The sequence below is a fragment of the Coenobita brevimanus genome, chromosome 94, assembly GCF_032717465.1.
Source record: "Coenobita brevimanus isolate Jiangsu-jjx chromosome 94, ASM3271746v2, whole genome shotgun sequence".
In the NCBI taxonomy this organism is placed as follows: domain Eukaryota; kingdom Metazoa; phylum Arthropoda; class Malacostraca; order Decapoda; family Coenobitidae; genus Coenobita; species Coenobita brevimanus.
The window spans coordinates 40,126,077-40,152,359 of NC_137047.1; the positions used below are offsets into that span (position 1 = coordinate 40,126,077).

Genomic DNA, 26,283 nt, shown 5'->3' on the forward strand with positions numbered 1-26,283 from the left:
ATCACCTTCAGTTAGGAAAATCTCTCTTAACCCGCCCCGTCCCGACGACGTATGGGTACGTCACCACGATTTGCATTTGCCAGTCCCGGCGACGTACCAGTACGTCGTGCAATTGCAAGGTACCTAATTTGCACAATTTTCAATTTTCGCACATGATTTTTCGTATGTATACACGGGACACCTTCCTCTATTCCTATACAAGATACCAAGCAGGGACAATGCCTTACACTGCATAACCTCCCCCCTCACACCATTGTCTTGGCAAAGGACCTGTTACCAGTGACCTGGCTAGTAAAGTTATTCAGGGCCAGAGTGATTCCCCAATCGATGACAATGTGGAGGACAATGTTTACATAGCATTAGAAGAAGAAACAGCCAGAAATAATGATCAGGTAGTGTGGCAAAAATAGGTCAGGTATGGTGATTAGTTAGTGAGTGAAACAATGCTTATAATGCCTTTATTACTGCTTGAAAACCAATATACTGTCATACTACATATACATTCGTACCAAGTAAATAAATAAATACCGTTTATGAGTGGATAAAATGGTTACCCTCCCATAGAACTCGTTTTCTTTGGTGCCAGCATGTTAGAAAACCCACTCAGGTAAGGAGGAACTCCTACCTGGATTGGGCACTTTAAACCTCAGGTGAGCGATTTCTCTATGGATTTTCGATGTTTCTCACCAAAAGCGAAGGTTTTAGCCAAAAAAAAAAAAATCGAAAATACCTCGGGACTGGGGGATGTCGGAGGTGCGGAAAACCTCGGGACGTGACGGGTTAAGCTTAATAAAATCGTCCCTAGATACCAAGAATGAAATATAAGACATTTTAGGTGTGAAACTGTTCATAAGTTGTTTTAGTGTTGGTGGCAGAGTTATGGTGCGGCTCCAGTGTGTGATGGTTGTGGCGGCTGTTGCTGCCACAGGACTGAGCTGGTGTGGCCAAGCGCGTTCCAGCCACACTGTGAGGACCACCCATCACCATCACGCAAGGCGCAGTGAGGGTGAAGCAGCACACGCGGACACCACACACCTTGCACCACACGACAGTAATGCTTCATACACATTGCCCAACATGAAGAACCAGCATGGTGTTGTACAAGTTAAGAGGTCATTTGTGAAAGCAACTTCTCTGAGTGATGGACTACAAGTTACGCCAGCAGTACAAGTGGCGCCGCAGAGTGACAGAATATATATTACATCAGCAGCAGAAGTAGCGTTTGTGAGCAATGCATTACAAATCACAAGGGCAGCAGTAAAAGAAGGGTCCCTGAGTAGCCTGCTAGTGGCTGTAGTGCGGCAGTATCTGACCGAGTGTGGACTGGTGATCATCCATGACAGCGGACACCTTTATTCTGCGGTGGTACAACAACTACTGCTGCTGCCAAACTTCAGACAGGTTAGACTTTCACAAATGGAACCTACGTTATTACACACCCACACCCACACACACACACACACACACACACACACACACACACATATATATATATATATATATATATATATATATATATATATATATATATATATATATATATATATATATATATATATATATATATATATATATATATATGTATGTATATATATGTATATATATATATATTTCCATATAAGTACACACACGCATACACACACATACACACACACACACACACACACACACACATATATATATATATATATATATATATATATATATATATATATATATATATATATATATATATATATATATATATATATATATATGTATGTATGTATGTATATCGATAGATAGATAGATAGATAGAAACACAAATCTCAGCTATTAGCTGAGAAGGGATAGGTGATGTCCTACTCGACGCTTAGCTGGGTGAAGTCAGTCACGTCTGTTTATGAACATATCCGATGGGCCAATGTCAGGAAGGACGGCTTGATCTCTGGTGTTGTGATCGAGGTGTTGTATTGCCCTGTCCAAGATGTGAGTATGCATGTGTATACTCATTGCTAGTGTTGGAGTGTCTGGAGGTAGGATATTGTTGTACAGTATTTGATAATGTTTGTGTGGTGTATATTTTATGTTCATATCTGAATGGTGCGTCTAACATTTAATGGCTTGGGTGTTGCGTATTCTAACATTCATTAGGTCCCCCATCCATACTAAACCATCATCTCCAATATCTTTTAAAATTTCGGCTAATATTTAATCTTATACTGGAGCTTTCCCATTCTTCATTTTATTTAGACCTTTTTTAATCTCTTCTAAATAATAAGATCTTCTTGTTCAATATTATCCTGATGAAAAGTTTCCTCTACGTTTTCTTCCTTGTCATTAATTATGTTCAAAAGTCCTTCAAAATTATTTTTCCTTCTACTAATTTTGTCTGGACCAGTTATTAATTCTGGTTCATCCCTATTTTTTATAGCGGATGTATGTGGTGCCGGAGCTTTTAGATAGTTTTTCGCAAGGTTGTTGATTAGCTTCCTAGTGCCTAGTAGATCCGCCTCCAAGTCCCTTCCAAGTTTTTCCCAAGAAGAACTTTTTGCTTCGCTCTTGGCTCGTTCCGCTTCTCTACTCGGTTCTATAGTACATGGAATATAAGGTACTTTTATAGTGCCTGGAATATATGGTATTTTCACAGTTTTAGTGATGGCGATATGATAGAAGTGGTGTAGCATGTGTACTGAGTGTCAAATGTGCCTGGAGGTAGTTACGATGGATGAAGTGCTATAGGTGGTGTTGTGGTGGTGGTGTGGTTCATGAGTGGTGGTGTGGTCCAGTTGTGGTGGTGTTGTAGAAATGATTTGGTCCAGTGATGGTGGTGATGTGGAGATGGTGTGGTCCAGTGATGGTGGTGATGTGGAGATGGTGTGGTCCAGTGATGGTGGTGATGTGGAGATGATGTGGTCCAGTGATGGTGGTGATGTGGAGATGATGTGGTCCAGTTATGGTGGTGATGTGGAGATGATGTGGTCCAGTGATGGTGGTGATGTGGAGATGATGTGGTCCAGTTATGGTGGTGATGTGGAGATGATGTGGTCCAGTTATGGTGGTGATGTGGAGATGATGTGGTTCAGTGATGGTGGTGATGTGGAGATGATGTGGTCCAGTGATGGTGGTGATGTGATAGTGTGGTCCAGTGATGGTGGTGATGTGGAGATGATGTGGTCCAGTTATAGTGGTGATGTGGAGATGATGTGGTCCAGTTATAGTGGTGATGTGGAGATGGTGTGGTCTAATTATGGTGGTGATGTGGAGATGGTGTGGTCCAGTTATGGTGGTGATGTGGAGATGATGTGGTCCAGTTATGGTGGTGATGTGGAGATGGTGTGGTCCAGTTATGGTGGTGATGTGGAGATGATGTGGTCCAGTTATAGTGGTGATGTGGAGTTGGTGTGGTCCAGTTATAGTGGTGATGTGGAGATGATGTGGTCCAGTTATAGTGGTGATGTGGAGATGAGGTGGTCCAGTTATGGTGGTGATGTGGAGATGATGTGGTCCAGGTATGGTGGTGATGTGGAGATGATGTGGTCCAGTTATAGTGGTGATGTGGAGATGATTTGTTACAGGTATGGTGGTGATGAGGAGATGATGTGGTCCAATTGTGATAATGATGGTGGAAGCAGCGGTATAGTGCAGGTGTGGTGTTCCAGGCGATCGTTTTGGTATGGTAAAAGTATTCTGGTGGTACAGGTGGTGGAGGTGCGTGGTGTGAGTGACGTGGGCGGTGTGGTGTGGTGGTTGGCGGGGTGCAGCGGGTACCTGGTGCTGATGGACTCCCTCACCCCTCTACTGGACTGGGCGGCCACACATCACAACGCTTGGAATTACGCTGGCAGGTGAGAGGCTGGGGCTTAACATCCTCAACTCGAAGAAGTCTTTTAACATCTATTTTTGCTCTCTCTAGTCTAGGCGATTGTGTACAGCCCAGGAGAGATTTTTTCGATTTGGAGAGGTTCGATATAGATCCCTTCAATTCCATAAATTCTACTTGTGTTCTGTTAATTTAAGAAAAAATACTTCTGATAGCAACAATAACATACAACTAACGTCTTCGAGTTGAAGGGGTTAATAAGGAAGAGTCCCGAGATTTTTTTGGAGAATAATGATTGCTTTGAGAGGACAGTCGAGTTTTTCATCAAAGCGACAACATAAACCATCATCAACCGAGAAGGTACTACATTAACTTTTATTGTAGCCTACTTCTGATTAAACTACTAAAACAGCTACAAGAGATACTCTGAGACATAGACATACACAAAAGAGAAATCAAAGTTATTATCTCATTCTTTGATTAATATGAATCAACAAAGAACGATGCCAGTCAGTCTCTCCGTACACAGTTTGCAACCAGTTCCATTTTTTACTAGCAATGAAGCACCTGCAGTGTCTCTGTCTAAATGCTCTACAGTATTTAATTTGCAATGCTTGGTTCTCACCTTCATAGCTAAGCATCACAGCATACCTTCCTTTTATCACTACCCTCGCTGGTCACCTCCCTTGTCCTCACCACTAGAACTGTATGCAGCTGTGCGCGCTTTCCTGGCTCTTCTGGGTTCAGGGCAGGCACAGAACCCAAATTTGGCCCTTCTTTTACCTTCTTTGGCCTCCAGGTGAATATACACTCTGTAACAAGGAAAATGATTTTTGTAGATTAATAAAAAACTCCAAAGTTGGGTGATGCCTGGTGGTCTAGTGGGTTGATGGCCCATGAGGAATATTGGTGTTTATTGTTCATATAAAACTGCTACCTCATCCTCGCCTGACCTTTGTGGGAAATTGAGGAAGAGGCGCAGGACCGAGCTGTATAGATTTGTCAGATACATCAATCCCATGTAGAAGCGAGAAAACACTGAAGATAAAGTAGATAATTTTTCATATAAAGTTGCTTAGGGGTTTAAACTGGCCACTCGCCTGAAATGTCTGGGGTGAATAGCCTAGCCACCGCTACTACTATAAACTGACCAATGACAAAAAATTATAGCGTGCTGTATAACTCAATAAATTTTCATAGGTACCAAAGTAATGCTCATCTCTATTCGGTATTAAACGCATATTCAAATGATCATGATTGTTCTTTCTGTTACGATCAACTATTTCATTTTTCCTGCAGAAAGCACACAAATCAAAAAAATTTCCCTACCAGAGATTTTTTGCTTCTGTTTGTTACTCTCTCTCTCTCTCTCTCTCTCTCTCTCTCTCTCTCTCTCTCTCTCTCTCTTTACCTCTAAATCTTTAATCAGTTTTCTATACCCAGTGATATGTGGTCAAGGATTTCTGAACACCTTATATTCAAACGGCGAATAGGACTGGCGTTCTCAGCATAAAGGGACTTACTGTGTATTGTAACAGATTTTGCTTGTGCTGCATATTGTATGTGGTGTATGAGGAAGGTGGCGCTGTGTATCAACTGGATGTACACTAGGAAGGTAGTGCAGTAAGTCCTTGTTATACGACACTATTTTTATACTGTTTTTGCCACCAAATCCACAATAATTAGAGGCCATTTGCCTATTATAACTCCCTTGCTACCTATAAAACTGAATTACAAGTTTCGCCGAATTTTTAGTGTATGTCTCCCCGAATTTTTAGTGCCAGTTATGGACAAAGTTTGGATAATTTGACGGACACCTGTAACTTAAAGAGAATCCTGCCTTCAGTATATTTTGTTGGGAACAGGTGCAAGTGTATTATCTTGAGCACCAGGTGATCCTCTAGTCAGATCGCTCCAGTGAGAGATACAGCCTTGACATGTATGGTTCAAAGGTTCGGTTTCCTATGGAGTTGAATGGAGTTTTTTATCGGTTATGTTGCAGACTTTTTATGAATGAAGGACACCTGTAATCTGATGTATGGAATATATATATTTTTATTCAATTTGTTATTTCTTCCTCTGTTCATCTTCTTAAAAAATATGCAGTGCTACCAAGGAGAGTAGGTGTGTAGCCCAGCCTTGTATATACAGTCAGGGAATCTATTAACTTCCTGGTTTTGACTGAGGATTATTCATATTGTACCTGGAGTCGTATAACTAAGATCTTAACATGATTAATGCGTGCCTTGGATGGTTTGATTTTGCTCCTATGTAATCGGTGAACCAAATGATAATGTACTAAATTCCCTTATTCATCTGTACTATGGTATCCTACTTTCATATCCCCTACATCACGTACTGTTTTGATTTTGCTGACTTGTAGCTGAAAGTACAGTAGTTTGTTTTCGAAATCTGTACGTGTTGAACTGCCTGATTTTTACATCTCTCTGTTTGCTTATCTATTTGTCTGTCTATCTATCGTTGGGACTGGCCTTATGTTTCTTTGTATTCCTGCTTTCGGCTCATGTTGATAGTGTTGCAGGTACGTTGTGGTGTCAGAGAGCCTGGCCCAGCTGGAGGCTCTGGTGGCAACTAGAAATGGCAAGAAAACCGAGCACATCATCGGCGTTGTAAAGGTAAAGATCAGTACTAACCTTCACTTCATTATAGGCAACGAAACACCAAGTGGAAAGAGTGTTGTGTTCATTTTGTGACAACAATGTCCATACAATAAATCTATGGATGGTGTTAGAATAATGTTGCTTTCCAGTACTGGATTCACATGCATATCTGTTGCTTATCTATATGTACGGAAGTGAAACGTGGACTCTTGTAGAAGGACACTAGTCAAGAGTGAGTGGAGTGGAAATAAGCTATCTGAGGAGCACGTGAAGGTAGCTGGAGAGGCAGATGGACAAATGTGGATGTGAAGGAGTGTTTTGGTGTTGGTGAGATCAGGAAAGCATTAAAATACCTTGAAACGGTTTAGCCAAGTGGGCAGAATGGACTGGAAAATAAAAACACTGACTCGGAGGGTGTATGTGAGTGAGGTGGAGCGGGTGAGGGGGTGACTGGGAGAACGAGGATGAGATTGAGGGAGAGGGTGGAGAGGTTTATGAGTGAGAGGGGTCTGAGTTGGAGATAAGGCAGCTGATGGTTGGGGTAAGGGTGCCACGCAGGCGATTCATTTTGAACAAGCTTTTCCGGGAAGAAGGCATCGAGGTTAGTTATAGATAAACACATAGATAGACGTATCATTCTCTCATTCTGTCTCTACCTATATCATCTGTGTATCTGTCCACCAATCTCTCTGTCGTAATCCATCAACCTGTCTCTCCGTCTATGTGTCTCTGTTTATCTTGCCATCTATGTATATCTATCTATCTGTCTGTCTGTCAGTCTAATCCATGTAAACATCTATCTATCTATCCATTCATCTGTGTCTAAATATACAGTAGTCAATCAGTTAATCAGTCTATCTACTTGTCTATCTATCCGTCGTATCATACTCGTCCTGTATCTGTATAAACACTGGATTAATGATGTATTGTACCAGAGGAGAAAAGCCAGATTATAAATGCAACCATCTACAAGAGTTTAGGTGACTATAATGTTTTTACTTTAACTTGAATTCTGACCTGTAACAAGAGACTGACACTGGAGTATGACATTAGAGTATGATGTTAGTAACGAAGGAATGCTATGGAATGGAAGTGAAGTCGTGGCATTCTCTTTTTCTGCAACTGAGCTCAGGGAAAAAGGCTGCTCAGTGACGAATATGTGGGCCAAGTTAGAGTAAGATCAACATAAATTAAGTGTGATTATTATAAGTATGGATAAACAATGAGGGAAAAGGGAAACAAAGATAAGAGATGAGCAGTTGTGGATGTGTAAAACGGACACGAGCAAGAAGGTAAAAAGTGGATGAAACATTTAGGAAAGACTATGGCATTTATAGAATTGCTAGAAACCTGTTTGTTATGGCTGTGGAAGGTGTTCTCTATGTGCGTTGTGGAAAGACAGTCACTGAATTCTGGAGAAATGTTTGCAGTGCCAGTAACCTATGCGTTTTAGATGAATGTTTGGATGAGTGTTTTATTGAACTCCCTTGGAGCGAGACAAGTGTGTTTAGTGTCCGCAAAATTATTTATTACGTAAATGGTAGAGGATTTAAGGGACATATAAACGAGGGAATGGGAGCTGGAACGATGCTGCTAAGAAATGATCAGTTGATATGAGATACTAATAGGATTTTTGCATAAAGATCCCTAATTTTGATAACGTTTTTGAATGATTGTATCTGAAAGTTGATGTAGATAAATATACAGTGAGTAGTTGTTAGGAGTAATTGTGAGCTAGTGTGCTGTGCCGTGCAATGGAGGAATAATTACAGTGGTATATTGTATTTTTTGTAATGCAGCGAGAAGTAGAACAGAGGGTTACAAAGAAGAAAATTAACTTTATAAAGTCTGTGATGTCCTCGAATACCGATGTTTAAAGAATTGTGGGTGATGATGTGTTTGTGGGGACGTAAGTGTAGGTTATAGGTGTGAAACAATTAGAGACGTAAACAAGACGTCAAGAAAGAAAGATGGAAAAACGCGATAAACAATCAGAGATGTAAATAAAACGTCAAGAAAGAAAGATGGGAAAATGTGACACTATAGGAACTCATGTAGGTTACTTAACTGCTTATGATAAACAGTACATTGTGTTTGGCCTTCAGGGTGTGCGGCGAGATGAGTGGAGGGTGTATATGAACGCTCTGTACTGGAGGTGGGGAATGCAGGAAGTCACCACCTGGCGTCACAACACCTTCACGTCCCCGACTCCTCTCTTCCCCGATAAACTGGCCGACCTCCGCGGCGCTGTGCTCAAGGTAACCCGTGTCAGTTGCACAGTATGCTCACCAGTGATAGCAATATAAAATGGGGATGACGCAAGCCTGGAATAAGAAAACAAATAGCAGTAACTGAAGGCTTTACTAACTGGAGAGAGTTTTACACTGAATCGTTTCCAGTCATATGTTAATCTGACCTATATTTTAAACTATATTTTAAATATATTTTTTGGATATGCGGATTTACTCTCTCGCAATGCGCCAACATTGATGACAATAACCCAGACTGGCCAGATGACACAAGTATAGATGAGCTGTCTTCAACAACACGGAACTGAGCCGCTCACACAACTTAACACTAAAAATGTGGTTGTATAATATAAAATGAGCTTTAGTTGTAGGTGGGAGGCAGGCTTCTTGGATACAGTATCATATGTTTTATTTTTGTCTGACACAATCGGGTCAGTTCCACAACTTGAATATCGAGTTGTAAATGCGTGTAATGTAATGAGCCTTCTTTATAACACAGGAATGAGTTTCCTTGATTCATACAGCATTATCGATCTGTTTTTTCTCCTGATGGAACCTAACCATCCCCTCGAGTTGAAGCCCAGGTTGTTGTTGCATGAAATTTGATGAGAGTTGCTTATGAAATAAGGATGAATATCACTAGCTACTATAATCGGTTTGTTATCACCTGACAAAACTAGCTCAGTCTCCCATCTTGAATGCTGCACCATGATTGTTTGAAAATTTGTGAATCATAAGCGTGAGGTACACATGAATTTCCTTATTAGTCAAACTAACCCTCTTATATGACTACAATTGGACATCACCCGAGAAGAAAGGGGCAAGGGTTCTTCATTACATTAGAAAACATTCATTATAGATGGTTTACCTCCCTCATACCATGCACCAATTCTCAGGTCTCAGCGTTCGAGTTCGCGCCGAGCATCATGTACTACCGTGACGCTGCGGGGAAGATGCTGTACCGCTATGGTGAAGACGTGGCCCTGGTGGAGTCGCTGGCCGACGCACTCAACTTCACTGTGCATTTTGCCGAGCCTGCTGACGGTACCAGGGGCAGGCACAACAGTTCATGTACACTTTGACCACTTTCACACTCAGCTGCGGCTTCATCGCAGATAAATTAAGTCATATGACGTTAGCTGGAAAGGATACTAGAGATGTTTCTGTCTTGAGAGAAGATGCGACTTGCGATCTCTCTACAGCAGGCATCAGAGAACCTGCATATCAAATAGCCAAATCATCCACATAGAGGGAAGAGGACACTCCTGCTGGCAAAGAATTTATAATACCATTAATTGCTGCTGCAAACAAAGGCACACTAAACGTGCTTCCCTGAGGGACACCCTCCTCCTGCACATGAGGCGAGGAGAAAGAGGAACCCACACGAACCCTCAGCACACGATCCGTAAGGAAGTCTGATCTACATTGGTAGGCGACCACGCATACCGAAGGCATGAAGCTGTTGCAAGATTCCATAGCGCCAAGCTGTGTCATAAGCCTTTTCTATGTCAAGAAATACAGCTACAAGATGTTGAGAAGCAGCAAAAGCCTCAACGATCGATGTTTCAAGTCTAATAAGGTTGTCAGTGGCACATCTGAATTTCCAGAAGCCACTCTGCAAGGTGGAGAGGAAGCCACCCCTCTCCAGAAACCACAAGAACCTGACATTAATCATTTTGTCAAGCAGCTTACACACACAGTAAGTCAAACTGACTGGACGATAACTAGAAATATTAGAAGGATCTGAGTGGATGTAGAAGGGGAAGTGAAAGGCAAGTAGAACATAATACTTTTTATGAGAGTGTGACGATGCAATAGGAATGTACCCATCTGGCTATCCCAGGTATCAGGGAAGAATAAGGGAAATCCAGAAACTGCTAGGGTTACTCTTGCCTTGTTTTCTCAAGGCTACCTGCATACCTGCAGCACGATTGAGTCAGGTCCGCTCCCGCTGATGTTCCAAAAGAAGAATGAATTGAAGAAAGAGAATGGACATTGATTCACGTTGCCCCATGTCCACAGGAACACTCCACTCGATTACTACTCGTATGTACCGAGGATAACAATGCATCTCACAATGTAGCACCTAGTGGCAAGAATGACCCCAGCAGCAGCACCGTAGATCCTGATGTAACTTAAAACAGGTGGTAACAAGAACGGACAAAGTCTTCCTTCTAACCTTCTGCTGCGTGACATGGAGATACCACCTTCTACCTCAGCCCATACTAATAGTGTCAGTTAAAGTAACCTTCTCACAGGACAGCTCGGTGGCCGTCAGATATCCATGGTAGCAATTCCACCATTTGCTCATCTTTATCTTAGAATTTGGCACATCTTAGAGTCAATGAGTTTCTTGACACGTTGAGACAAGACCACAAATCTTGTTCAGCTGGCACATCATAGCGTAAGTTCACTGTAGATCACCTTGAGACAAACCCATAAATCTTATTTAAGAAGTCGGAACATCTTAGTGCCACTCCATTTCACGATACGAGCACACCATCCATTAGTCCCAGTGGAAGAGCAAGACGTCTTAGTTCTTCAGTGCCACATCCATCTGTCTCCAACACTGCTGGGAGTCCCCTCATGGAGTATCCTGCTATCGAGAAAGAGACTGCAGCAGAAACTATGAGATCAGACACCTGGCATACATCGTACACACTACACATACTCCTCACGTCCTTGACTTACCCTTAGTTCCAGACACGTCAGACCTCCCCAGAGCATTACAGACCTTCATTACCCTTACATAAATACTACTCTCAGGGCAACTTTGTCATATATGCATAAATCTTATGTTTATATGGTTAACATAGTTGTTAGGGAATTACCCTTCATGTGAATTTTTCCATTTATATCCTATATTCATTCTAGTGCACAGCCTCATGATCTATTTTGTATTATGTAAATACATCTATATTCATCTTCAGTGCCTTTAGAAATGGCAAAAGCTCTTTAAAAAGGAGAAAATATATATAATTTTCCTTACATTGAACTGTAACAGTTAAGATGTATTGTACTTGAAACTGCTAATTGCTGTAGCGGATGCGTTTCACCAGGTGAGACGTGGGGGTACGAGCTGGCCAATGGGTCGTGGGTGGGCATCATGGGCGACATACAGAGGGACGAGGCGAATATTGTTGTCTCCAACCTCTATGTGTCCCTCGCTCGGATAGGCATTCTTGACTACACCGCCCCCTACTCATCAGAGGTAAGGGTCTTCTTGTCTCTCAGCTTATTTGTCGCTGAAGTGAATACCACGAATATTTGAAATTATTACTAACCTAAACATACTCCAAGATATTATACTATTTAACTCCATCACCACAACATTAGACGTTTTATCATATTCTTGTTATCTCAGAAAGTTTTTAATTCAGCTGTAGGGAGGCTGTGTGAACTGGGAAGGATAATTAAAATCTGAGTATATCGTAATCAGCTCTTTCCAAACTGAACTCCAGAAAATTTTTGAATAAAAACGTTTGATGTTAGTGTGATAAAGTGAAAAAGGAGTAATCGCATTGGTGAGGTTACACATCTATGTGAGGTTGACTTCCGAGGTCATTTGAGGTCTTCGGTCGGAGGTCATTTGAGGTCACCGGTAATACACGCTCGAACGACTGGACCCAGAAGCCCAATTTTTGGCATCCGCAGAACACTTGCTTCATGGCCAGGATGGAGCCTCCCCTGCCCCGCTGGCAAGCTTTGGCATTTCCATTCCATCCTTGGACCTGGCTGGCTATTGTAGTGGGACTGGTGGTGTCTGGCCCGTTGCTGTACCTACTGGCCTCTGCTGGTGCCACATGGTTGGTGTCATTACTTCACTGTTGTAGCATTCACATCCACTTAACATCTTCAGTCCGATGACATTTCTTTAAACGTTATTATCCTATGGCAAGTATTTATTATTATTTTGTCATCTGCAGGGTACTTCAGTAATTTTACCTTAAGAGGAACTTTTCCAAATAAAGAAGTTAGCTTCAGCCATCATTTACTCTTCCTTGACACGAGGCCTCCCAGTAGTTAAATAAACTTGTTTGGATGTAGGAAGAATAAACAAATAAAATACGTCATCGGACTGAAGGGTTCAATGCTCGGACACCCAGTCCCAGACACATTAATACTGACACTACAGTGGTAAATCTCTGATAATTAAATGTTTTTATAATTGTGCATTGATATTAAGTGATGTTTTAATAAGTGTTGTCAATCAAAAGTTTCATATAGAAATACTGTATATAATATCCACTATAATTTCATAAGTATTTTTAAGTTGTTTTATCTTCAGTACAAGGATGTGCGATGTAAAGTATTGTGGTTAACGTGTGACAATTTCATTAAGCATAGCAGAGATTCATCTGGATGAAGATTTTAATCATAATTTATACTGACTCTTCTTCTCAATAGTATGATAGCTAGCAGAAGGTTGGCAACCATTAGGCTTAGTAAACACGGTCATGAGGAGGCCTGTGAAATAAATGTATGGAACTTTTTGAAAAAAAAAAAAAAAGAATAAAAAATTAGTTAGCCAGCTGCTTAAACACGGCTTTAAATGTTTTCAGTCACACAGACTATCCCCTTAAGTTTAAAATTTTCTCTAGAATTGAAAAAAAGTCGTTTGTAGATGGCGCAAATAACTTGGAAGAGATGTCATCGTGTTGAATGAACTGGGAGTGCATTAGATCTAATTTCCCTTGCAATGAGGGTTGACTGGGGATGCATTGGTTGCCACATCCAACTCGGAAATGACATAACAGAGGTCGCTACTCAACCTGGCCAGGTCAGCGGACTGTCTGTTTCCCTTTTGTCCCTGTTCACCCAACAGTACAATTCGGGACCTGAAAGTAAACCGACTACGGGTGGTCGTGTTTTAGGGCAAGAAAGGAACTGGGAAGTAAAAAAATAATGATTGACTACCTTAATGAACCACGTCGTCAGTTGGCACAAAACCTATGTGTTCTGCTTGTGGCGGTGATGCTCATACTCCCGATCAACTCAATATCAGCTGGTGTTGCACATTAGAACTTCCCCTCAGCGAGGCTCATATTGATGCTGTCAGGGACATACTTCGTAGGTTTGTCAGATATTAAACTGTCTTTACTTTAAACTCACGGCATATGTTGCAATTTTCCTCTCAGCCATACATCAGTGCGATAGTCATATAAGCAAGGAAGCAAATAAGATCTCTTTCAGATCAGGGAAGTTAGCCACAACGGTGCAATGAGAAACAGAAACTGTGAAATTTTAGCCGAATTGTGTCCTTCACTGTACAGTTGTTGACAAAATCCACGAGCGGTATTCCACGAAAAGATTACTCTCTCTCTCTCTCTCTCTCTCTCTCTCTCTCTCTCTCTCTCTCTCTCTCTCTCTCTCTCTCCAGTAAATGTTTATAATATCATTTCCGTAATGCGGATGTTTTAGAACATATCACTGGATGTGTCACGAGCTATGATCAGACGAATTAAATTTCAAAAAATAATTTAAAGACCAAATTAAAGAGTTTAAATAATCATCATCATCATTAGCATCCACATCTCTTTTCCCATGAAGTTAAGTTGGGTCCAGATAACCGAAAGAAAAAAAATATTGATAGAACAGTGGTTGACAGCCATGTCCGATCTATGGCCTCCCCATACGAAGTACGATTAACATTCGTGGCCATATGTACATCTTCATCTGAAACAGGAAACACATCATTGTCAGTTAAAGGATCGTTTAGGTGGTGAAATCTTAGCAACTCACTCAGTTATAGCCCGCCTTTACCAAGGTGCAGCGATAATGTTTTTGCCCACCTCTATGTGTGTGTGTGTGTGTGTGTGTGTGTGTGTGTGTGTGTGTGTGTGTGTGTGTGTGTGTGTGTGCGTGTGCTTGTGCTTGTGCGTGTGCTTGTGCGTGTGTGTGTGTGTGTGTGTGTGTGTGTGTGTGTGTGTGTGTGTGTGTGTGTGTGTGTGTGTGTGTGTGTGCGTGCTTAAAATAGCAATAACTGATACACAGTCTCCATTCCTGACAATTGTAATTCAGTCACCCTCCAACATCCTGCTCTCCTGGGTACTACATAACGATACAATATATCATTCATTTCTTTCGCCCATGTCACCCATCACTAACAGTCTATAGTTCCTGGACATACGGCCAATGTTCGTCATCGGCGCAACTACTTTATGTCTTCCACGCTGATTTATGCTCAGCCCTACACGTTTCACACCATCTCACTTCTGCAATGCACACAATTTGATCTTTGTTTCACTCAGTGGCATCACGGCTTACCTTGTACTCCTGAACATCTTTAACACTCCCACCCTCTTATATTCCTCTTTCTTGCCTCTTACAGTTCACACGGTCAGACGAACCTGGCCATTTTTCATGGATTCCAGGTAGCTCTTTGTTGCTGTGAGGCTTTCTGTAGATTCATCAACAACAACAACAACAAAAATAGAGTGGGTAACCGCTAATCTCTATCATCTCTCTCTCCATTTTGCATAGGCCCGTAGAGTATTCAGCGAAATAAGCTTTTCATTCAGCCTAATAAGACGTTTCCTGGGTCCAAGAAACAATATATCTTGTCATTTATTGTTGAGTAAACTGTAGGTAAGGCTGCACTCATATTTGAAAGCAGTTCATATTACCTAAAGTCAGTAGAGCTTTAGTCAGAGTCTTTGGCTGGTGCTTCATGGCTGCTTTTACTCACATTTAGTTGTCACAACCAGGTTTACATTGATGACACCATTACCTTGGTTGTAGAAACTTATTGTAATACCTTTTTTTCTTATTTTACCTGGTGACGATTCCAAACTCCTGTTAGTTCAGCTGATGACCGTGTGTGGTCAGATTAAGAGGGTGGGGGGCGGTCAGTCTGACTAGTAACCAAGGAGAATCAGTCACATTTAACAAATAGGTTAATCGAAGTTCATGCTACCACAACTACAAAGTTTATGTGAATAGCTTAGTTCTATTAGGTAAACAAAACCTATCATAGTGATAGCCTCTGAGCTACTATTTTGGTTGAAATAGCATAAAAGGCAGTTGTAAAAGGTTTATGGCCTAAAGAACTTGCATCTAAACAAAGCAGAGAAGTTATTTACTTGGCAAATGTGTGGAACATGTACAGTTGCGTAGACAGACAGACGAATAAGGACGTCAAGGAGTGCTGAAGTGTTGATGTGGACTTGTTAGAAAGCATTAGGAGAAATACTCTGAGATGGCCTGGCCACTTGGAGATGATGGAGAATGAGACACCAGGAGTGTGTGTGCGTAAATGACTTGGCGGGGAGGGCCAAGAGAAGACCGAGGATGAAATGGAAGGATGTGATGGCGAGGTATAATAGAAAGGGAAGGTGTAAGTTGGAGAAAGAGCAGCCAGATGGCAAACGACAGGAGAAAATGGGTGCGACTCGTCTGTAGACACCCCTTATTGAACTTAGGAGCCGGGCGATAGGCAGATATGAATAACTATATGAGTACTTTTTTTCGCTGAATGAGAAGTTATTAGAACGGCGACCTGAGTTTCCAAACAGGCATTGGTATTTGGAATCAGCTGTAGCTGAACGCATTCAACTTTTAATGACGTCCATCTCGTCCATTTCAGTCTTAATGGGACGTGTGTTTCTTATTTGCTAAAAAGGAGGGGGGGGGGATTTGCACTTCAACCTGATAACTTTTTTTTTATAACAGACAATGAACAGAGGACGGGAAAAAAATCCATACACCACATTACAGGTGTACTCCATCATGAGAATCTTTAACAATTGGAACCGAACAGCTGTAGGTTGAAGTTGGGGGAAAGCTAATCTGGGGAAGCGAATTCTAAAAAGAAGCATTTCAGGGAATGAAGGAATTCTGATACACAGTTCGCAAAATGAGAGTTTGACGGTTAAGTCATGAGAGCTATCAAATGACCATGCAACACGGGGTAAGGCGTGGAGAGGTGGCACAATGGCTGCAACTTCATCTGAGCATTTGCCATAAAAGTATCTGTAAAAAAATGCAAGGGAGGGAACGTTTCATCTTACTTGTAGAGTGGTAATTCATTTATAATTTCTGGGTTATTAGTTATTGTTATAGTTTTCCTTTGAATTTTGTCTAGATGTTTTAGTGTAACCTCTCCACATTCACTCCACAAGGGTGAGCAATTTTCAGGTTGAGAGCGCACATGATTTTTGTAAATTATAGAGGATCATTTATAGGCAGAGACACACATGAAACCTCGCGCAGTGTGGAAAATTTAGCCAGCTGGGGGAAGAGAAAAGTAGAAATGGCAAATAAATAGGTGAGCTTTTGTCCTCAACTGTACACCTAGAAATTAGACTAACATCATACGATCTTTCCTTCAGCGGTGATGAAGCTTCGAATCTGGGGCAGCTCAGCTTCAGTTGGTACTACACATTCGGACTACACTTCTGCGAGCCTCAGATGCTTGTGCCTCGCATGTCCAGCACTCGGACCTTCGTGCTGTTCCTGTGGCTCTACACCATGATCATCACCATCGTCTACTCCACCAATCTCACCGCCTTCTTGTTGGTCAGGAAACCCCCGGCCTCCATAGAAACCATCAAGGACCTCCACGACTCTGGCCTCGAGGTTGCTGCCATAGGGGACATATATAAAGCAGGGATTGCCTCTGCCAGTGACCCATACCTGCGGGTGAGAAGTATATACTATTAACTCATCCAAGCAGATGATGTATTTTTTTTTTTTTTACTCTGTTCTGGTTTTAGCCAAACAATTTTAGGTAGCTTTGCGAATATTTATCCACGGGGAAGGGTTAGATATATCTTTCATTAACCATTTCACACAAAAAAATCTCCTGTGGCATTGCACCGTGATGCTCCACCCACTTCACCACCTAATTGCTCAGGAAACCCCAGCCTTCATGCAAACGGTTAGTGAACACCACGACCCTGGCTTACGGGTCGTTGCCATAGGAAAAAAACATTGCATAAAGCAGGGATTGCCGCTGCCAGTGACCCTTTCCAAAAGATGAATATTATATATAATGAAATATTATACTGAGGGAACGAGACAAGAAGTGCTGGATAAAAGGTAACACTCATCGAGTTACAGAATTATGGGTGTATGTCAATGGCATTTGCAGGAAAAATTTCATGAATGTACAGTTGGCTTACATGACAAATTTCAGCCATTATTGTTTTTATTTACTGTTGAAGATCTGTTCCTACTTTTCTACAAAGTCTGGAATTATAACAAAAAGCGCTAAGACCACCCTACATAACCTACAGTAAATTATATATCACATTATACTGTTGTGTCCAGACTAAATGGGAGAGTTAGCTGTGATGGTTAGTGGTATGACAGGTAGATAGGCACTGCTGGGAAGGTAGGAGTAACTGATGTGGGTTAGTGGGGATCTTGGGTGCAAAGTGGACGGAAAGTGTGGTGAACGTTCCTTAGCTGAATGATAAAATAACAATACCGAAACTCTTGGCCGGCAACTAAATGTAATCAGCGACAATTATCTGTATATGCCTCGTAGTGTAATTAAGTGAATTATGTTGGCATCTTGGGTCAGTGTGAAACAAAGATTTAATAGTATCGCTGCTCTAGTAGGAACGAAGTGGGTGAGGAAAGTAGATGTGTTGATATAAGAGCAAGGGGAATAGTATGTGAGTTGAGTAGATTGGTTGAATTGTATTTTGTGTTGGCAATGCTGTAGAAATGAGCGATGGTCACACGGCAGCTTGGCAAAAATAAACATATTTGTCTCTGGGATGCCAAGTTCTGTGGCATGTAGTAACTCTAGTCGGTCTGATATCTTTAGCTCGAGATTTTGTATGATAAACGGTGGTCGGGTGAATGTTATGTCTGCGAAATGTTATATATATATATATATATATATATATATATATATATATATATATATATATCTCTCTCTCTCTCTCTCTCTCTCTCTCTCTATATATATATATATATATATATATATATTTATATATATCTATATATATATATCTATATCTATATCTATCTATCTATCTATATATATATATATCTATATCTATCTATCTCTCTCTATATATATCTATCTATCTATCTCTCTCTATCTATCTATCTATATCTACATATAAATCTATTTATCTATCTATCTGTCTATATCTATATCTATATCTATCTATCTATCTATCTATAAATATATATATATATATAGATAGATAGATAGATATATCTATATCTATCTATCTATCTATATCTATCTATCTATCTATCTATCTATATATATATATATATATGTAGTACAAGAGATGGAGTGAGGCAGTACTGTATATGATAAATTGTCAAAAGATCCATTTAACAGTTACTGATACAATACTTTACCAGTCTGTTCAAAGCCTTTCCAGACGATAAAAGGAAGTTGTATAAAGACTAATGATCGATGACCAAATAAGTTTATAACAACTTTTCAACAATACAGTGTCTACAATATGTATTCTTCCAAAGTGATCAGTGAGTTCACAGCGAACACTATTGCTGCTCATTTTAAAATGCAAGTGTATCTGAATGGAGAGTGTATCTCATATGCTTTATTAATTTCCATTTGTGTTCTGTCGTGACAGGAATAGCTGATATGCGCATAAGAATATATTGTGTCTCTTCGTCTATAGCACGAGGCTCTATATCAGGATGTGGTTGGCCACGAACAATAAAGAACAAATAAGATGTTACTGGAATGTATTACGAGTATGCTCAACTTCTTTTTGAAAATGTAAAGATGGAAAAATGGATGCCCTTTGTAGAGACTGGGATGTGCAGTGTCAATGGAATTGTTATATCCACGAACTTAAAGAGAATCCAAGTCAGATCCAAACTGTATAACTAAACAAGAAACACCGTCTATTGTATATAGATATAATTCTTCATTTCAAATATACATAGACCTTTAAAATCAAGGAATGTATTCTCAAAAGCTTATGACACTTCCTAAAACCTCTTCTTTAACCATACCTTTTGCCTAGGCATCTTGATTCGCTCTTCTGTTTTAATCATAGCCTTTATAATATCGACATTGCTTGGAATACTATCATAGGCTAAGGTATTAACATTCCGTATACATATACATATTCCTAACTGGTAGGGCATAAGTGCAAGACAACATCCTAGCACGACAAGAATACGGGCCCAAGACACAACACAGTGTCAGACTGGCCACATGACCTACCTGCTGACGGGGGTTGCTGTGGGTGTTTGTCGGGTATCTGCCTTAGTCAACGTGGGCTTCTCTGACAGGGGCTGCTGCGTGTGTTTAAGGGGTACCCGTCAGAGAACCACATTTTCCCCCGAGTGTTGGAGGGCAAGGCGGTGTTCCTGCAGAGTCGTAGCTTCCAGGAGTTCCACGGCGCCACCAAGTATACCCATCGGGGAGTACCCATGCTCAGGATCATGAAGGTCTCACCATTTATAATGTTCTAAGTCCTTTATCTGTATAAAATTCACATTCATTTGTAATGCTCCATTTCACAGTGTTCTTACACTTGACCACGCCGGAATAATAATATTTCACGACCTCATATTCACCCTCCAATTTTACGTCCAATAGTACGAACCACCAACAACCACCGTATTACATGGCACGCAATGCATGCAATCCTACATTATCTGATAACTAGCGTAACAACACTCATGCGTTTGTGCGTGTATATATCTATATCTATATCTATCTATTTATCTATCTGTATCTATATATATCTATCCATCTATTTATCTATCAATATCTATATTTCTCTGCTATATCTATCTATCTATCTATCTATCTGTATCTATCTATCTATCTAACTATCTATATAATAGAACTTGCTAATCAAAATTGCAAATATGTAGGCTAGATTGACACGTATGCGCATTTAGTTCGGAATGATTCCTCTGCCGGAATTGTACTGTTTTATATATCGCAAGACAGCTTAAAAACATGAAGTACAACAGTTTGATCGACTGGAACATTATCTGGTGAGAGAGAGAGAGAGAGAGAGAGAGAGAGAGAGAGAGAGAGAGAGAGTACATTTATGTCCTCAGCACGTTTTCGCTAATTTTGTGTTTCTGCGATAGCAAATCGCGACAGGTGGCTGTGAAGCCACCATGCATCAAGCAAGGCAAGCAGCTTGCTACTTCAAGTTAATAACAAAAGATTTTCAGTTGAGAGTTCGTCACAGGAGCTTGAGAATACGTACTTACGTTTTTAATCACGACGGAATGAGGGATTAAACAGGCCGTGTCAGAACTGAAACTTTACAGTACATAAATGACGAATAACTGTATGTAGTTGTATAACAGAAAATTAAATCGACATTCATGGCAGCAGTAGCTAGGACTTGCGTCCTTGCTCAATAGCAGCTGGATAAAGACCTACTCTGTCTAGCTTGTCAGTCACAGAGAATTACCAGAACTGTATACTTAGGCGGTGGGTAATGCCCCATGGCGTAGATTTCTGTTTCGTCACCCTTTTGCATGACATGGGCTAACTCGATTGCTGAAGTAATATATCTCTTAATGAATCTGTTGTAGAGATGTATCGTAATTTTCAAATAGAGGGATCTGTCTTAAGTATGCCAGTACCTACAGATTCTAGTTATTTTAAGCTAGGTTTTAACTAGTAAAATATCTTTCATGAGGTCTATCTATCTATCTATAGCCCGACGCCCTAATCCCGCAAAGGGTGGCTGCAGACAAAACGCCTCCAAGTCACTCTGTCACCCACCATTTGACTCCCCTCCCCCCAATTCACCCCCCCTCCCCCCAATTCACCCCCCCCTCCCTCATATACCTCTCAACTCCATCCCTCCACCTCATCCTCGGTCTACCCCTCCCTCTCCCTCCCTCCACCTCACCTACATACACCCTCTTAGTCAGTCTTTCATTCTCCATCCTCTCCACATGTCCAAACCACCTCAGTGTATTTCTCCTAATCTTTTCAACCACATCCACATCTACCCCACAACGTTCCTTCACTTCTTCATTCGTCAACCTGTCCCTCCATGTCACTCCACATGCTCCTCTCAAGTAACTCATTTCCACTGCTCTCACTCTTGACTTGTTCATGAGGTACATTTTCTAATTAAACTCCATTTGAAAGTTCGTAATGGTTACTGATGCAACTGTTTGATAATTTCGCCATCAAAGTGTTGCTCATAGGTGGAGAGAACAGTAGTCTCACTGTATTTCATATGATACCTCAGACATTGATTTTCAGTAAAAGTGACAAAGAAACTGTAGTTTTTGTGAATTTGTTAGAGATATGATTTTTGCTTAGTAATGCCTTCTCTATGTTGTGCTTCCTTCTACTTTCTCTATACTAATTTCAAAGACAAAAGCAGTCATAGTATGAATGTGCACAACGGTCTAACATATTTTTCGTATTCCAGAACTAGTGTTCTCTGACTATTGCCATTTTGCCGCTTTAATATCATGTAACTGTAGTGTATAACTATTTCTAACTAAACGCTCGAGAACACTTTTCTCATTTCTTTCCTTTACAGTTATTTCGAGATTTCACTCTTCACCACTACCTTGGGCTCGCTTCTCTATTTACCGAGCACATGGTGAACAAGTCGACATTTTCAAAAATTCATGATGGTATACAGCACAGGACGTACCTTTCCTATATCCCTGGCTGTCTTGAACAGAGCTCAAACATATTATTCCTTTCTCTTACAATCAGTCCTGTTTTCATCGACAATCTTCTTTTTCCGGTGGGAACCTTAATTTACACTCTCATCTCATGAACCCTTCCTGTCGCTCCAGTAGGGCTTGGGACCTTTCCAGAAGTTATCATTTGTTGCGTTGTGGTGCTGTGGATTAGGAAGCTCTCAAACACTACCTCTTTGATCTTTCATGGACTAATAAATCACTAGTGTGGCGAGCAGCCATGCAAGTTTGCTCTGCACATTACAGAGTTTCTCTTTTCGGATGTGAAAGCATACATGTTGTAATTTTACTGTGTGACTAAGGTCCAAAATTTTTTCCTTGGTCATTCTTCTTCTAATGCTGTCCTTAACAACGAGATGCTTTCAAAAGTCACTGACACCAGGTTTTCCGCAAGCCACAGGCATGTTATGTTCTAATCAGAATCGTGTTAAATCTCTCCTACGTCTTGCCAAAAACAATTTCATTTGCATTAAGTGCGACGAACATTCCAGCACGTAATGTGTCCGCTTGTTCTGAAAAGATATCTTGTAAACTCCATTCCCCCAAGGTTACCCCTTCTTTCTTTCTTCTGTCTTTGTTCCCTTCTCTAGGATAGGTTCTGCTTCTGACCCAGTTATGAATTATTCTGGTGCTGTTTCTCCATCCCCTCAACCCTTCTGACTTCCTCATGTCTGACATTAAAATTTCTTCAAAAGTTGTGCTTTCTGCCCTCACTGACCCAGTAAAGTACTCTGTCTTGTTTGCGAGCTTCTGTTGTCTGCATTATTTGCGATTCCGTGCTGACGCCTGCAATCACGTACACCTTTCATCTTGTACATTTCCACGTTGTTTGAAGCTTGCTTTCTTTCCACTGTATTGAGAGGGGTAATGGCTTCCAAATCTCCAATTATTACGGAACTGGTGAAAAGTCTTAAATTTCCAGAGCTTCTACGTCTACTCCCAAGAGACATGCTTTAATGTAATTTTCCATAGCTTTCTTTCTATCTGTCAGTATGGGTTACGTCAGTGAAATTCTTCTAACCCAACTTTCCTTTGACATATCTCGTCATCTTCGGTATTTTTATGACACTTCTGCTAAAGAACTAGAGATACGATGATAGTGGTCCGTAGTAGGACTCATTCTAGTTATGAACAAATATGAGTCTCAAACGGTTTTACAGGCATGCTTCGCGCCGTACAGCATCGCCATGGCGCTGCAGAAACACTCACCCCTTAAGAACAAATTTGACGAAGTGATTGGGTGGCTCCAGCAGAGTGGTCTGCGCAGGCATTTCTTCCTAGAGGGTCTCAGACTGGCTGCTACCACTAAGGTATATAATTAATTATTTGTCTGTCTGTGTATCTACACCCAGATGCCTTAATTTCTGAAGGAATAGCCACAAGCGAATCGCCTCCTCGTCACCCTGCCATTCCCCATCTGTCTGCTTTTTCTCAGACCCCTCACCCCCATAACCATATACCTCTCCTCCCCATACCTCCGTCTCATTCATCCTCGGCATGTCTCTTCCTATTCCACCTCATGCACGTACACTATTTTAGTCAACAGAACAAGTATACATTATATATATATATATATATATATATATATATATATATATATATATATATATATATATATATATCATCATCAGCCGATTGAGTATCCACTGCAGGACCGGCCTCTCCCGACCGAAGTCGGGACGATACAGCCAATGTATCTCTACCAAGTGGTTCAGGCTGTCTGGTAGAGATTGTATGTAGGGTGAGAAGTGCTTGTAAGTGTAATTGTAGTGTTGGAGTGGCTTTGGATGTGTGTGTAGTCTGTGAACCAAGTGTAATCGGCCTGCGCAAGCAGACTGGGTGCAAGCATACTTTATAGTAAGCGACACTGGTTCAACCACAGCACCCCTTGTGTCCGCCAATGCAGTACGTGGCCGGGTGAACACTCCCAAAGTTTATGACCCTGGCGGGGCGCAAACCCTGGCTCACCCGTGTACAAAACGCACACTCTACCACAGAGACTCTCTCTCTCTCTCTCTCTCATATATATATATATATATATATATATATCTCTATAGCCCGACGCCCTAATCCCGCAAAGGGTGGCCGCAGACAAAACGCCTCCAAGTCACTCTGTCACCCACCATTTGACTCCCCTCCCCCCAACTCACCCCCCCTCCCTCATATACCTCTCAACTCCATCCCTCCACCTCATCCTCGGTCTACCCCTCCCTCTCCCTCCCTCCACCTCACCTACATACACCTTCTTAGTCAGTCTTTCATTCTCCATTCTCTCCACATGTCCAAACCACCTCAGTGTATTTCTCCTAATCTTTTCAACCACATCCACATCTACCCCACAACGTTCCTTCACTTCTTCATTCGTCAACCTGTCCCTCCACGTCACTCCACATGCTCCTCTCAAGTAACTCATTTCCACTGCTCTCACTCTTGACTTGTTCTCCTTTTGCAATGTCCACGCCTCGCTTCCATACGTCAGGGTAGGGATCACAATACCATCATGCAGTGACTTCTTAACTTCCATACTCACCTCCCTATTTCTCATCACTGCTTTCAGTGTACCAACAACCTTTCTTCCCTGCTGTACCCTTTCACGTACTTCATCCCCCAAAGTTCCATCCTTACTCATCACACTACCCTAGTACTTGATTGCACTCACATTCTCCATATCCTCACCATCCAACCTCACTGCACACTCTGTGACTTCATTCCTCTCAAACACCATAACTTTACTTTTGTTTACATTAACTTTCAGCTTCCTCCTCCTACACACTGTCCCAAATTCATTCACCAAACCTTGCGACTCCCATTCATCTTCACTCAACAATACTGTATCATCAGCAAACAGCAACACCGGAAGCTTCCAAATCTCACCCTCATTCATTAGGGCCACCCCCACATCCACTGCCCTACCTTGTACCTCCTTTACAACCCCATCCATATATATATTAAACAGCCATGGAGACATTACACACCCCTGTTTCAGTCCCACATTGAGATCAAAGAACTCACTCAGCTCACCATCCACTCGCACCGTAGCCCTAGCTCCCTCGTACATACTCTTCACAGCACTCAGCAATTTCCCCTCTACTCCATATATTCTTAATACCTTCCACATACCTTGCCTATCTATTCTGTCATAAGCTTTCTCCAAGTCCATGAAGGCAGCATACACTTTTCTTCCCTTCTCTAGATACTTCTCCACTAAACATCTTAGAACAAATATCTGATCTACACACCCTTTTCCCTTCCTAAATCCCCCTTGTTCTTCTCCAACTAGCTCCTCTGTCATATGCCTAACCCTATCAATGAGTATTCTACCATATATTTTACCAGTCACACTAAGAAGGCAAATACCCCAAAGGTTACCACATACTTCTCTCTCCCCTTTTCCTTTGTACAGAGGAACAATTATACCTGATTTCCAGTCCTCTGGAACCCTTCCCTCTTCCCAAGCCAATCTACACAACTTCCATATCCACTCCACAACAATCTCACCCCCATACCTAAGCATTTCACCACACACTCCATCAATTCCTGGGGCCTTTCCCAGCTTAATCTTCTTCATCGCTTCCACTACTTCCGGCCTACTGATCTCTTCCTCCCTCCTCTCATCTCTTCTTCTCCCAGCCATTCCCCAACCACTTATACTCACACTGCTCTCACTCTCTACATTCAACAAATCCTCAAAGTGCTCCTTCCATCTCCTCAATTTCTCTCTCTTCTCCACCAACAATCTATTATTCCTATCTTTCACTCCCCTACTATTTCCCCTTTCACACTGCCTTACTTTCTTTACCTCCTTCCAAAACAATTTCTTACTCTCCCTCCATTTCACACTCAGATTCCTCCCAAACTCTTCATCCACTTTCTTCTTACTCTCCTTCACCAGTCTCTTAACCTCCCTTCTCCTGCTCACATATACCTCTCTCTTCTCTCTCTCATCTTCTCCCCTACCTCTACT

At 41.4% G+C, this 26,283-nt stretch overlaps 1 protein-coding gene across 1 annotated transcript in view; it reads left to right on the plus strand.

Annotated features, from left to right (window-relative positions):
• Positions 1-879: 879 nt before the first annotated feature.
• The window catches only part of LOC145412891 (ionotropic receptor 21a-like), a 32,764-nt gene continuing 7,360 nt past the window's right edge, over positions 880-26,283 (plus strand). The window contains exons 1-11 of the mRNA XM_080282688.1: positions 880-1,401; positions 3,682-3,827; positions 6,345-6,438; positions 8,529-8,681; positions 9,569-9,716; positions 11,732-11,883; positions 12,327-12,478; positions 15,111-15,113; positions 17,003-17,312; positions 19,908-20,066; positions 23,480-23,629. Of these exons, the coding sequence (XP_080138814.1) occupies positions 880-1,401; positions 3,682-3,827; positions 6,345-6,438; positions 8,529-8,681; positions 9,569-9,716; positions 11,732-11,883; positions 12,327-12,478; positions 15,111-15,113; positions 17,003-17,312; positions 19,908-20,066; positions 23,480-23,629 (1,989 nt within the window). The remainder of the gene's footprint in view (positions 1,402-3,681; positions 3,828-6,344; positions 6,439-8,528; positions 8,682-9,568; positions 9,717-11,731; positions 11,884-12,326; positions 12,479-15,110; positions 15,114-17,002; positions 17,313-19,907; positions 20,067-23,479; positions 23,630-26,283) is intronic.